Genomic DNA, 13,185 nt, shown 5'->3' with positions numbered 1-13,185 from the left:
TGCTGGCTCCTGGGGAGTTTGTCACCCCCTGACACCCCCAAGGCCTTCTCCTGCAGGCTGCTCTCAGCCACTCCTCACCCAGCCTGGCTCTGTGCCAGCCACCATCTCTGCCATAACCACCAAACTCTCATCCTTGGCTGCTTCACAGCCAGGCTCCTGGTGACACTGTCCAGGCCCTGCCTGCCAGGTTGCTCAGCTGGTTTGGGAAGGGCCCTTGCCAGCCAGGCTCTTCTGCCAGCCACACTCCTCCTCCTGCCTCCCCACTCTGTGCTGCTCCCCAGCAGATCTGGAGGCAGAGCCAGAGGCAGAAGCTGGCTGTGGGTCCCTGCTGACAGCTGCAGGGTGACACTGGAGTAGTTCTGAGAAGGTCCCTGGGGGGTGGCTGCTGTGAGGCACAGCTGGGCCAGCACTTGGCCAGTGCAGAGCTAACCTTCCAGAGAAAATCCATCTCATGCACTGGCAGAGCTCAGCTGAAGCATCTGCTCCAGGATCTCACCCACTGGAAGGCTTTCAATGCCTCTGGCTCTGTGTCCTCACAGAGACCTTTTGAGGCACAGCCACAGCCTCAGCCCCTGTTGAGGATGAGAACCACAGAATCACTTTGCTGGGAAGAGACCTTCCAGAGCATCCAGTCCAAGCCTTAACCCAGCACTGCCAGGGCAGCAGGGACAGGGGCACCACCACTGCCCTGGGCAGCCAGGGCCAGGGCCTGGTGACATTTTGGGGGAAGAAATTGTTCTTCATCTCCAACCTAAACCTCTCCTGGGGCAACTTGAAGCCATTTCCTCTGGTTGTATCACTGGAGTCTTGGCAGAAGAGAAGGCCTCTGCAGAGTCCCTCCCCAGCCTTCCTGCATGTCCCTTTTGGCTATTGAAATGCAGCTCTGAGGTCCCCCTGGAGCCTTCTCTTCTCCAGGCTGGACAGCCCCAGTTCTCCCAGTCTAACCCATAGCAGAGGTGCTCCAGCACTCTGATCATCTTTGGGCTCCAGAGGGAGCTCCCAGTTGAAACCTGGGGCTATATTTGATATCTAGAAGCTCTGATGAAGCACTGCCTGCACTTTGCTTCCATTGGGAGGGCAAATGAAACTTACACTCAGAGAGCTGAGCTGACAGCAGGCTTTGTGCCATGAGCTGGGTGATCAAAGTGCTGAGCTGACAGCAGGCTTTGTGCCATGAGCTGGGTGAGGGAGTTGAGGGCAGCCTCAGGGAGCCTGCACCAAGCTGGGTGCCTGTGTCCATCTGCTAGAGGGTAGAGAGGCTTCAACAAAGCCAAGGGCTGGGTCCTGCCCTTGGGGCACACCAACCCCATGGATGCTCCAGGCTAGGGGCAGAGGGGCTGGAAAGTGCCCAGCAGAAAAGGCCCTGGGGGTGCTGGGGGACAGCAGCTGGAGAGGAGCCAGCAGTGCCCAGGTGGGCAAGAAGGGCAGCAGCAGCCTGGCCTGGAGCAGCAATGCTGTGGGCAGCAGGAGCAGGGCAGGGATGGTGCCCCTGGGCTGGGCACTGGGGAGGCCACTCCTTGAGTGCTGGGTTCAGTTTTGGGCCTCAGTGCAAGAAGGACATTGAAGGTCTGGGGCAGGTCTAGAGAAGGGCAATGAGCTGGGTCACACCAGCCTGGGGGAGGGCTGGTAGAGCCCTGCTTCCCAAGGGGACAGAGAGGGACTTGGATGCCCCCTCCCAGCAGGAGAGGTCCCCTGGGTCACAGGGGGTCTGCTCCACTGCCCCTTCCTGCCCAGCAAGCCTAGAAACAGGAGACCACTGCTGCCCTCTGCTCTCTGTCCTCTGCCTGCTCCAGAGGCCCAACAGCTGCTGCTGGCTCTGCTGTGGCCAGCCCTGGCCTCCCCCTGCTGCATCCAGGCTTCTCTAAGGGGCTGAATCCACACACAGCCAGGGGGATCCAAGGCCATCCAGGCTTGGCTTTGTGTATGCTCCCACTTACCCTTATCCCTCACCCTGGTACCCCCTCCCTGCTGCTGCTGGATGGATTTACTCTTAACAAACTTACTTTCCTGCTTCCAAACTGACTCCAGACTATTTCTTCAATAGATTCAACACCTTCCCTTTTCCCTACTCCCCTTATTTTTCCCTTCCCTTCCCTTCCCTTCCCTTCCCTTCCCTTCCCTTCCCTTCCCTTCCCTTCCCTTCCCTTCCCTTCCCTTTCCATTCCATTTCATTTCCTCTCCTTTCATTTCATTTCATTATCATCTGAGCTCTTAAACTCCACCTAAGGTTCAAAGCAGCACAGACACCAAAGCTGGGGAAGGGTCTGGAGAACAGGGCTGGGGAGGAGCAGCTGAGGGAGCTGGGGGTGTTGAGCTGAGGGAGACCTCATTGCTCTCTGCAGCTCCCTGAGAGGAGGCTGGAGCCAGGTGGGGCTTGGGCTCTGCTCCCTAGGCTCAGGTGAGAGAAGGAGAGGAACTGGCCTGAAATTGTGCCAGGGGAGGGTTGGCCTGGAGAGGAGAGGAAAAAAATCATTTGCTGCCAGAGTGGTCAGGGCCTGGCAGAGGCTGCCCAGGGAGGTGGTGGAGTCCCCATGCCTGGAGGTGTTGCAGCAAGCTGTGGCCATGGCTCCTGGGGGCATGGTTTGGTGCCCATGGTGGGGCTGGGTTGGTGTTGGGCTGGGTGAGCTCAGAGGCCTTCTCCAAGCCAAACAGCCCTGTGGTTGTGTGAGAGAGTTGAGAGCTGAAGCAGAGAGGCTGACACTGCTGCAGAGCCAATGCAGGGAAGCCTCCATTTCCACCTGGCCAGCAAAACCACAAAGTCCTCCTCCAAACAGTTGGTGTATTGCTGCTCAACATCAAACACCAGCAAGGAGGTTAAAAAGGAAGGGAAGAAAGCAAATGGGAAGAAAGGGAAGGGTGAAAGTTGCTGAAGGGATGGAGCACTGGAACAGCCCTCTGTGACTGGAGTGCTGCTGAGGGGCTGGGAGTGTCCTCAGAAGACTTCCAGATGAGAGCAGATGAAGGCACCTCGAGGTGTCCTAACCCATGCTGTCTGTCAGAGATGCACAGCTGAGGAGCTGAATTACTGGCAGGTATTTAATGAAGGCTCTGACTGGAGCTGTGATGAGTGGCAGAGGCAAGCTGGGAGCTGCAAGACCTGACCAGCCCATCAAAGAGCCTTGCTGATGCAGAGAGCACAGTGCAGGCAGCAGGCTGTGTCACAGGGAGGCTCTGACAAGAAGGGAGAGTACAGAAAGTCCTCCAAAGCACAACCCAGAAGCTCAGGTTGGAAGAGAGCTTTGTGTTCTCCTGTCAAAGACAAAGCACCCCACCCCCCCTCCCCGGTGCAAAGGCACTGAGCTGGGGCCTGAGCTCCTCAGCCCCCCCCCAGCCGATCAGCTGGGCTCTGCGAGTGATCAATAGGGAGTTAGCAGAGCACTCTGCTGCTCTGCCCCTCCTCCGCGGCTGCATGGGGGATTTAGAGCTCATTACCCAGCAGCAGTCACTAACCAAGGCTCTTCCAGCAGCTGTGCAGAGCTGCAGAGAGAAAATCCTTCTGAAACAGAGCAGGGGAAGTGCCTGGGAGGAAGAAGGACTCCGAGCCGGGGTGGCTGTGGCTGCACTGCTTCCCTGCTCCCACAGGACACAGCTGCATGCAGCAGGGAGGAGACACTGCAGGAAAGATCACAAAGGAAAGCTGGGAACCATCAGTGTGGAGAGCATCCAGAGCTGCCCACACCCAGCCTGGGGGAGCTCTGCCCTGTGAGCATGGCCCCCAGCATCCCAGCATGGAGGGGCTGCAAGGGACCTCTGGAGCTCACCCAGCCCAAGCAGCTTGCCCAGGGGCACAGTGCCCAGGGGGGGTTGGAAGCTCTCCACACCAGGAGACTCCACAACCTCTCTGGGCAGCCTGCTCCAGGCCTCCAGCACCCTCCCAACAAACAACTTTCTCCTCCTGCTCAGATCCAACCTCCTGGCTGCCAGTCTGTGCCCACTGCCCCTTGTGCTGGCCCTGGGCACCACTCAGCAGAGCCTGGCCCCAGCCTCTTGCCCCCCACAGCTCCTTTAGCTCTTGCTGAGCATTGCTCAGCTGCCCTCTGGGGCTGCTCTTCTGCAGGCTCTCAGCCCCAGGGCTCTCAGCCTTTGCTGCTCCCAGAGCTGCTCCAGGCCCCTCAGCAGCTTTGCAGCCTGCCCTGGACTCTCCCCAGCAGTTCCCTGGCCCTCTGGAGCTGGGGAGCACAGAACTGGCCCCAGGGCTCCAGATGTGGCCTCACTAAGGCAGAACAGAGTGGAAGAAGAGCTTCCCTTGCCCTGCTGTCTCTGCTTGCTGGTCAGGAACTGTCTGGGTGCATGGCTTGGCTGCTGCTTACCTTACCAATGAGTGTGCAGCACACTTGAGCTCCCAAAGGCACAGTGATGCTTGCAGCACTATCACTGCTCTGGGATGCTGGAATGCCAACTTCCCAGCCAGGCACAGGCAGCACAGGGGGGGAGTAAAGCACAGTGCAAATGGAACAGAAGTCAGAACACCTCACTGAGAGCAAAGGAACACTTCTGGCTTCTCAGGGATGGCTTAAACAGCTGCAAGAGACAGCCCCTGGAGCTGGACCAACCAGCTCTGCTCAGAGAAGCACAGAATTGATGAGGCTGGAAGAGACCTCAGAGCTCATCCAGCCCAGCCCCCACCCAGCTCACCAAGCTAGCCCTGCTGCTGAGCCACAGCCCTCAGCACCACAGCCCTCAGCACCACAGCCACACAGCCCTGAGACCCCTCCAGGGATGGGGACTCCACCACCTCCCTGGGCAGCCTGGGCCAGTGCCTGAGAGCCCTTGCTGGGAAGGAATTGTTCCTAACATCCAACCTGAGCCTCCCCTGGCACAGCTTGAGGCCATCTCCTCTTGTCCTTGTTGCAGGTGAGACGAGCCCAACCCCCACCTCACCCCAACCTCCCTTCAGGGAGCTGCAGAGAGCAATGAAGTCTCCCTCAGCCTCCTCTTGCCCAGACTGACCACCCCCAGCTCCCTCAGCCAAGCCCCAGAGGCAGTCACTCAGCCAGGGCATTGCCACTGAGCACTAACATTTTAGCCCCTTCCTGCTCCTGACCCACCCTGCAGTGCCCCCAGGGCAGGATTTGCACCAAGGTTAAAGGCTGTGTCCTCTGCTGATGCCTCCCCTTGCTCCAGAGCTAACCAACCTCCCTCCACACCTTCCACCTTCTCCCCACACAGGCTGAGTGATGGACCAGGATCCCCAGGAGCCCAGAGCAGCTTCTCTCGAGCCCTCAGGTCCTGCTTCAGGCTTGAAGCAGCACCAGCAAGCCTGAACCTTCCCTTTTGACTCCCCAAGTCTCTCAGCTGATCTAAGCCAAGCTTCAGCCCTTGCCTACAATCCCTGTGAGGCAGGGCTGGGGGGTTCCTGCAGGGGGAAACACTGAGCCTCCCTGGCACAAGCTGCAGGGCAAAGCTCTGTGAAGCTTTCTGCTGAACTTGGGAGAAGCTGGAGGAGGAAATATCAGCCTGTGAGCTGGCTGAGGGAGGGGATGCTGCCCCTCTGCTCTGCTCAACCTTTGCCAGGACCCAGGAAGTCAGGGGGCAGCCTCTGCAGGAGGACAGGTCTGCACACAGAGGTAAGTGTGGATAATCCCAAGGCATCAGCACCTGGGGATGTGGGGACTGACTCCCTGGCTGAGCCAGAGGCACACCTCTGTGATGTGTGGAGCCAGCCTGGAGCTCTGTGGGGCTGCTTCCCTCCAGCAGCATCAATTGCTGCTCATCTTTGGAGGAGCACCCAGCAGAGAGAGCTTGCTGCAGGCAGAGTCTTCTCCTGTGAGGCAAGGAGCAGCTGAAAGGCTCTGTCTTTGGATGGCATGCAGGGGCAGACCCAAACCAGAGATCTGGAGCCATGGCCACTGAGAAGATCTTTTCTTCTAACAGCCCAGAACCAATCATCTCCATTCTGCATCCCTCTGCTGGGCTCTGCTCACAGCCCTGCAGTGCTGGGGCAGCTCTGGAGCCCTCAGCACAGACAGGGACCTGCTGCAGCAGGGCCAGAGGAGGCCACAGCAGTGCTGGCAGGGCTGGAAGCCCTCTGCTGGGAGCCAGGCTGAGAGAGTTGGCCTTGGGCAGCCTGCAGAGGAGAAGGCTCCAGGGAGAGCTTCTGGTGGCCTTGCAGTGCTTCAAGGGCTGAGCAGAGAGCTGGGCACAGACTCTGGAGCAGGGCCTGTGGTGCCAGCAGCAGGGGCAATGGTTTGGAACTCAGAGAGGGAGCTTGAGAGTGGAGAGAAGGAGAAATGTTTGGTGCTGAGGGTGGGGAGAGCCTGGCCCAGGCTGGCCAGAGAGCTGGGAGCTGCCCCATGGCTGGCAGCAGTGCAGGGCAGGTTGTGTGGGGCTGTGAGCAGCCTGCTCTGGCTGGGGCTGTCCCTGCTGGCTGCAGGGGGTGGACTGGAGGAGCTTTGGAGGTCCCTTCCTACCCCAACCATTCCATTCTAGGATTCTATGACTGTATGCTCCAATGCCATGAGCTGCCAACAGCCTCCCAGCTCTCAAGGTCTCTCAGCCCAATTAGTTTATTAACCCAGGAGCAGCAGTCAGTAATTAGCCCACTCACACCAGGCTATTTGCATACCCAGAGTCCTCAACATTTAATCAGCTCTCCTTTGAAGTTGATGCACCCAAACTGGGAGGCAGAGAATGGGCCCCAAATGCCAGTGCTGCTGTCTGTTGGCCTGGCAGCCCTGGCCTGAGCAGCCTGTGGGCAGCAGGAGCCTCTGCAGTGCAGCTGTGAGACACCAGCACAGTGCTGAGGCCGGGCTCTGAAAGGCTCCTTGCACAAAGCTGTGTTGAAGAAACAATTTCTTACAGCACTTAAGCTCCCTGATGAAAGAAAAGAAGATTTTTGCCTGCTAATGAGCTGTGTGGAAGCCATGACTAATTAACCTAATTATAGGAGGCTGAGACAGAACAGGACTGAGCTCCAAGTGTGCCTCCAGCCCCGGCGCTGGCCAAGCCCTGGCAGCACCGAGCACGTGCCCAGAGCTGAAACCCTCAGAGAGCTGACACCAGCCAGGACAGCAGAGCCAGAGCAGCACACAGCCATCACCAGAGGCAACCTGAGCAGCATCCAGGCCCTGAAATCCACAACTCACCATCTGAACAAGCTGGGGAGGGGTCTGGAGCACAGCCCTGGGAGGAGAGGCTGAGGGAGCTGGGGTTGCTTAGCCTGCAGAAGAGGAGGCTCAGGGGAGACCTCATTGCTCTCTGCAACTCCCTGAAAGGTGGTTGTAGCCAGGTGGGGGTTGGGCTCTTCTGCCAGGCACCCAGCCCCAGAACAAGAGGACACAGTCTCAAGCTGTGCCAGGAGAGGTTTGGGCTGGAGGTGAAGAAGAAACTCTTCCCAGCAGGAGAGACTGGACATGGGATGTGCTGCCCAGGGAGGTGGCGGAGTGTCTGTCCCGGGAGGTGGTGGAGTGTCTGTCCCTGGAGGTGTTCAAGAGGGGCTTGGATGTGGCCCTTGGAGCCATGGGTTAGTCATCAGGAGGTGTTGGGTGTTAGGTGCTAGGTTGGACTGGATGATCTCTGAGGGCTTTTCCAAGCTGGTTGGTTCTGTGGTTCTGTGCAAATGCTGAAAGCCACCAAGCCAGCCCAGCCCAGTGACAGGAGTGCAGCTCCTGGGGGTGTGCAGCTCAGAGGGACAGCAGGGAAGCTGCAGGCACCTGAGGCCTGCAGCAGACTGCAGAGGCAGTGGAACAGGCTGCCAGGGAACTGCAGGGCTCACCATCTCTGAAGGTGGTTAAGAAAGGAGGGGCCATGGCACCTGGGGCCATGGCTTGGTGGCAGTGCTGGAGCTGGGCTGATGCTCAGACTGTGTGAGCTTAGAATTACAGAATGGTAGGAGCTGGAAGCAGCCTCCAGAGATCATCCAGTCCCACCCCTGGGCCAAAGCAGCAGCACCCAGGGCAGCTCACACAGGAGCACATCCAGGATGCTTTTGAAGTCTCCACAACCTCTCTGGGCAGCCTGCTCCAGGCCTCCAGCACCCTCCCAACAAACAACTTTCTCCTCCTGCTCAGATCCAACCTCCTGGCTGCCAGTCTGTGCCCACTGCCCCTTGTGCTGGCCCTGGGCACCACTCAGCAGAGCCTGGCCCCAGCCTCTTGCCCCCCACAGCTCCTTTAGCTCTTGCTGAGCATTGCTCAGCTGCCCTCTGGGGCTGCTCTTCTGCAGGCTCTCAGCCCCAGGGCTCTCAGCCTTTGCTGCTCCCAGAGCTGCTCCAGGCCCCTCAGCAGCTCTGCAGCCTGCCCTGGACTCTCTCCAGCAGTTCTCTCTCTCCCTTGAACTGGACTCAATACTCCAGGTGTGGCCTCAGCAGGGCAGAGCAGAGGGAGAGCCTCCCTTGCCCTGCTGCCCACACCCAAGCAGTGGAGAATGCCAAGCCAGGAGGGCTCCAGAGGAGCTGCCCTCTGCCATTCCCTTCCCACATGGCCAGGTGAGCAGGGGCAGGGCAGGGCTGAGCAGCCTGAATGGTCCTGCAGCAGCACTGTGCACACACAGCCCATGCAGGCAGCACAGCCCCAGCCCTGCTGCCAGGCTCAGCCTCCCTCATGCTCTTTGCTGACCTTCAGTGTCCAACTAATTTGCCTCCCCAGGATGAACAACAATCCAGCTGCTGCTGGCTGAGGAGCAGAAGGTTCAAGGAAGGGTGCAGAAGGCTTTCAATTCCTCTGCTCAGAGCAAGAGCAGAGCTGCCTGAGCCACAGGTCCCAAGCTTATTTGAGGCTGAAGAAGTGACTGAGACCTTTGCACCATGTGCAGGATGAGGCCCCATGCCCCCTGAGGAGACTGAGGTGCCAGTCCTGCTGAGGCAGCCACAGCTGGCAGGAAGGATGCCCTGCTGCCACTGGAGATGGCTGGGGGTGCCTGGGGTTAGAGCCAGCAGCTGCATTTCACTTCTGACCTGCACTCTGCAGCTCACAGCTCTGTGCTGCCTTAAACACAGCACTGCCCCAGGGAGCTCAGCCCAGCCTAGCAAGAGCTGGCCTGGAAGGGCAGAGGATCACAGAGCTGTTTGAGCTGGAGAAGGCCTCTGAGCTCCCCCAGTCCAACCCCAACCCAGCCCCACCATGGCCACCAAACCCTGGCCCCAGGAGCCATGGCCACAGCTTGCTGCAACACCTCCAGGCATGGGGACTCCACCACCTCCCTGGGCAGCCTCTGCCAGGCCCTGACCACTCTGGCAGCAGAGAAATTTCTCCTCCTCTCCAACCTCAGCCTCCCCTGGCACAATTTCAGGCCAGTTCCTCTCCTTCTCTCACCTGAGACTGGGGAGCAGAGCCCAAGCCCCACCTGGCTCCAGCCTCTTCTCAGGGAGCTGCAGAGAGCAATGAGGTCTCCCTCAGCCTCCAGGCTGCACACCCCCAGCTCCCTCAGCTGCTCCTCCCCAGCCCTGCTCTCCAGACCCTTCCCCAGCTCTGTTGCCCTTCTCTGGCCCTGCTCCAGCCCTCAATGTCCTTCTTGGAGTGAGAGGCCCAAAACTGAACCCAGCACTCAAGCTGTGGCCTCCCCAGTGCCCAGCCCAGGGGCACCATCCCTGCCCTGCTCCTGCTGCCCACAGCATTGCTGCTCCAGGCCAGGCTGCTGCTGCCCTTCTTGCCCAGCTGGGCACTGCTGGCTCCTCTCCAGCTGCTGTCCCCCAGCACCCCCAGGGCCTTCTCTGCTGGGCACTTTCCAGCCCCTGTGCCCCCAGCCTGGAGCATCCATGGGGTTGCTGTGCCCCAAGGGCAGGACCCAGCCCTTGGCTTTGTTGAGCCTCATCCTACTGACCTCAGCCATGGCTCCAGCCTGGCCAAATCCCTCTGCAGAGCCTTCCTGCCCTGCAGCAGATCCACACTGCCACCCAGCTTGGTGTCCTCTCAAACTTACTCAGGCTGCCTTCAATCCCTCATCCTTGATAAAGACATTGAAGAGAACTGGCTCCAGCTCTGAGCCCTAGGGAACACTCCTGGTGACCAGCAACCAACAGGGGAGGACTCCAGGCCCACCACTCCTTGGGTCTGGCCATCAGCCAGCTCTAAGCCAGTGAAGCATCCACCCAGCCAAGCCAGGGGCAGTCAGTTTTCCCAGGGCACTGCATGTGGCAGCAGAAGTCCTGCAAGGCCTCCCAGCCAGTGCAGACAGCAAAGAACAGCAGAGCTGTGGAGCCTGGATGAAGATGTCCTCTCTGGTCACCCTCCAGGAGCCACTCTCTGTGAAGCATGGTGGGAGGGAGGGGAGGAGAAAACTCAGTGTGCCAGGGGAAGATCTGAGGGAGCTGAGGAAGCCTTCAGTTCTGAGCACCAGAGCCATGCCCCACAGAGGCAGCCTGCTGGGAAGGAAGCAGCAGGGGACAGAGGCTGAGCAGAAGCCACAGCAAAAGGCACAATCTGAGATGCAGCAGGGTGGGAAGGACCATGCCAGACCTGAAGAACGTTTTGCCCTCTTCCAGAAAACAAATCCCACCCTTCTGCAGCAGGCCTGCTCCAGCAGCCTGCCTCTGCTGACAAAGGGGAGCAGGGCTGAGACAGCTGGGCCTGCAGGCTGGACAGACAGGCTGGGCCTGCAGGCTGCACAGACAGGCTGGGCCTGCAGGCTGCACAGACAGGCTGGGCCTGCAGGCTGCACAGACAGGCTGGGCCTGCAGGCTGCACAGACAGGCTGCACAGACAGGCTGCACAGACAGGCTGCACCTGCAGGCTGCACAGACAGGCTGCACCTGCAGGCTGCACAGACAGGCTGGGCCTGCAGGCTGCACAGACAGGCTGGGCCTGCAGGCTGCACAGACAGGCTGCACCTGCAGGCTGCACAGACAGGCTGGGCCTGCAGGCTGCACAGACAGGCTGCACCTGCAGGCTGCACAGACAGGCTGCACCTGCAGGCTGCACAGACAGGCTGGGCCTGCAGGCTGCACAGACAGGCTGCACCTGCAGGCTGGACAGACAGGCTGCACCTGCAGGCTGGACAGACAGGCTGGGCCTGCAGGCTGCACAGACAGGCTGGGCCTGCAGGCTGCACAGACAGGCTGGGCCTGCAGGCTGCACAGACAGGCTGCACCTGCAGGCTGCACAGACAGGCTGGGCTGCAGGCTGCACAGACAGGCTGGGCCTGCAGGCTGCACAGACAGGCTGGGCCTGCAGGCTGCACAGACAGGCTGGGCCTGCAGGCTGCACAGACAGGCTGGGCCTGCAGGCTGCACAGACAGGCTGGGCCTGCAGGCTGCACAGACAGGCTGGGCCTGCAGGGCCCTTCCTCACCCAGCACACAGCAGCTGCTGGACCTTCTTCTGAGCCAGAGTTGTCACTGCTCCATCCCTAGCACATCCCTGCAGAGGGTCACACAGAATGCAGGGGCTGGAAGGCGTCTCTGGAGATCATCCAGGCCAAGCCCCTGCCCAGGCAGGGGCACCCAGTGCAGGGCACCCAGGAGCACATCCAGGAGGGGTTTGAATGTCTCCAGAGATGGAGACTCCACCACCCCTCTGGGCAGCTGCTCCAGGGCTCCAGCAGCCTTCAATCACAGAAGTCCCTCCCCATGTTCAGATGAACTTCTGATGTCCCAGTTTGTGCCCATTGCCCCTTGCCCTGTCCCTGGGCACCACTGAAGCAAGCCTGGTCCCATCCTGCTGACACCCACCCTTGAGGTGTTGATCAGCACTGATCAGATCCCCCTCAGGTAACCTCCTCCAGTTCTCTCATCAGAGAGATCCAAGAGTCACAGAATGCTTTGGGTTGGAAGGGAGCTCCACAGCTCCTCCAGTCCAACCCCCTGCACTCAGCAGGGACATCCTCCACTGGATCAGGCTGCCCAGAGCCCTGCCCAGCCTCACCTGGAACAGCTCCAGGGATGGAGCCTCAGCCACCTCCCTGGGCAGCCTGTTCCAGTGCTCCAGCAGCCTCCTGGTGCAGAGCTTGTTCCTCACATCCAATCTCAATCTGCTCTGCTCTCAACTCAAACCATTGCCCCTGGGCCTGGCCCTGCAGGCCTTTGGGGACAGTCCCTCTGCAGCCTTCCTGTAGTCCCTTCAGGTGGTGGAAGCTGCTCTGAGGTCTCCCCAGAGCCTTCTCTTCCAGTCCCCTCAGCACCTTCCCAGCCCTTGTCTATCTCCTTCCCAGCAAGCCACCTCCTCCCACACACAGTGAGGATCCCCATGTCCTGTGCACCCTCCAACCACAGCCCCCAGAGGATGGCCTCATTCCTGCCTTATGGAGAGGCCTAAAGCTCAGTGGGGAAATGTCACCTTGCTGGGGACACAGAGATCAGCTGGGGTCCAGCCATGAAGAGCTCCCAGAGCTCATCTGCCTACACAGCTCTCCAGCCCTGGGGTGGTTTTGTGCTGCTTCTCATCTATCATCAGGACTTTGTTCCCCAGTGCTCTGAGGACCAAGCTGAAGGCTGCTTGAAAGGCTTTCAGAGGAGATAAGGGATGCTGCTGTCACACCACCAAGTGAAGCAGCTACCTTGATTCCTCCCCAGGAGTGGTCAGACAGGAACTCCACAGGGCTTGTGGCTCCAGGCTCTGCTGGGTACCTCAGCAGGAAGTCCAGTTCCACTGGGCTGATCTCTTGACTCATCAGAAGTATCTGCAATGCCAAACAAGGAGGTCAGCCCTGAGCAGCCAGGCCACAGGCAGCACCACACTGCAGCACAGCAGCTCAGGGTCAAACATGGGGCTGGAGGGTACCCAGAGGGCTCAGCTGGGACATACCATGGAGGTGCTTTGGGTCCCCCAGTAAAGGACCTGAACAGGAATGGAGTTTGGCCACAGGAGAGGAGCTAGTCTGGAGAAAACTATGCAGAAAGGGCTCTGATGCAGGCCAGAGACAGCAGGCTGGGGGCAAGTCCCTGCCAGCACACACACAGCCTGGGAGCCTCCCCTGGGCTCTCTCCAGCAGTTCCCTGTCCCTCTTGAGCTGAAGAGCCCAGAACTGGACCCAGGACTCCAGGTCACCAGGGCAGAGTAGAGAGGGTGGAGCACCTCCCTTGCCCTGCTGGCCACACTCTTCTTAGTGCACCCCAGGACCCCTTTGGCCTTCTTGGCCACAAGGACACATTGCTGGCTCTTGGTGACCTTGTCCCCCAGCAGCTCCCCCCTCAGCTGTCCTGCTGCAGGAGGTTGTTCCTCCCCAGGGGCAGGACCCTACCCTTGCCCTGGTTGACCTTCATGAGGTTGCTCTGCCCAGCTCTCAGCCTGGCCAGGTCTGGCTGGGTGGCAGC

At 59.8% G+C, this 13,185-nt stretch overlaps 1 protein-coding gene across 1 annotated transcript in view; it reads right to left on the bottom strand.

Moving 5' to 3' along the window:
• DNAH9 (dynein axonemal heavy chain 9) overlaps window positions 1–13,185 on the bottom strand; it is a 192,807-nt gene that overhangs the window by 50,900 nt on the left and 128,722 nt on the right. Inside the window, exon 56 of the mRNA XM_054170731.1 lies at window positions 12,429–12,551. Coding sequence (XP_054026706.1) covers window positions 12,429–12,551 — 123 coding nt within the window. The remainder of the gene's footprint in view (window positions 1–12,428; window positions 12,552–13,185) is intronic.

This window comes from Dryobates pubescens, chromosome 20, assembly GCF_014839835.1.
Source record: "Dryobates pubescens isolate bDryPub1 chromosome 20, bDryPub1.pri, whole genome shotgun sequence".
Classification (NCBI taxonomy): Eukaryota; Metazoa; Chordata; class Aves; order Piciformes; family Picidae; genus Dryobates; species Dryobates pubescens.
This window is presented reverse-complemented; position numbering and strand designations above follow the sequence as displayed.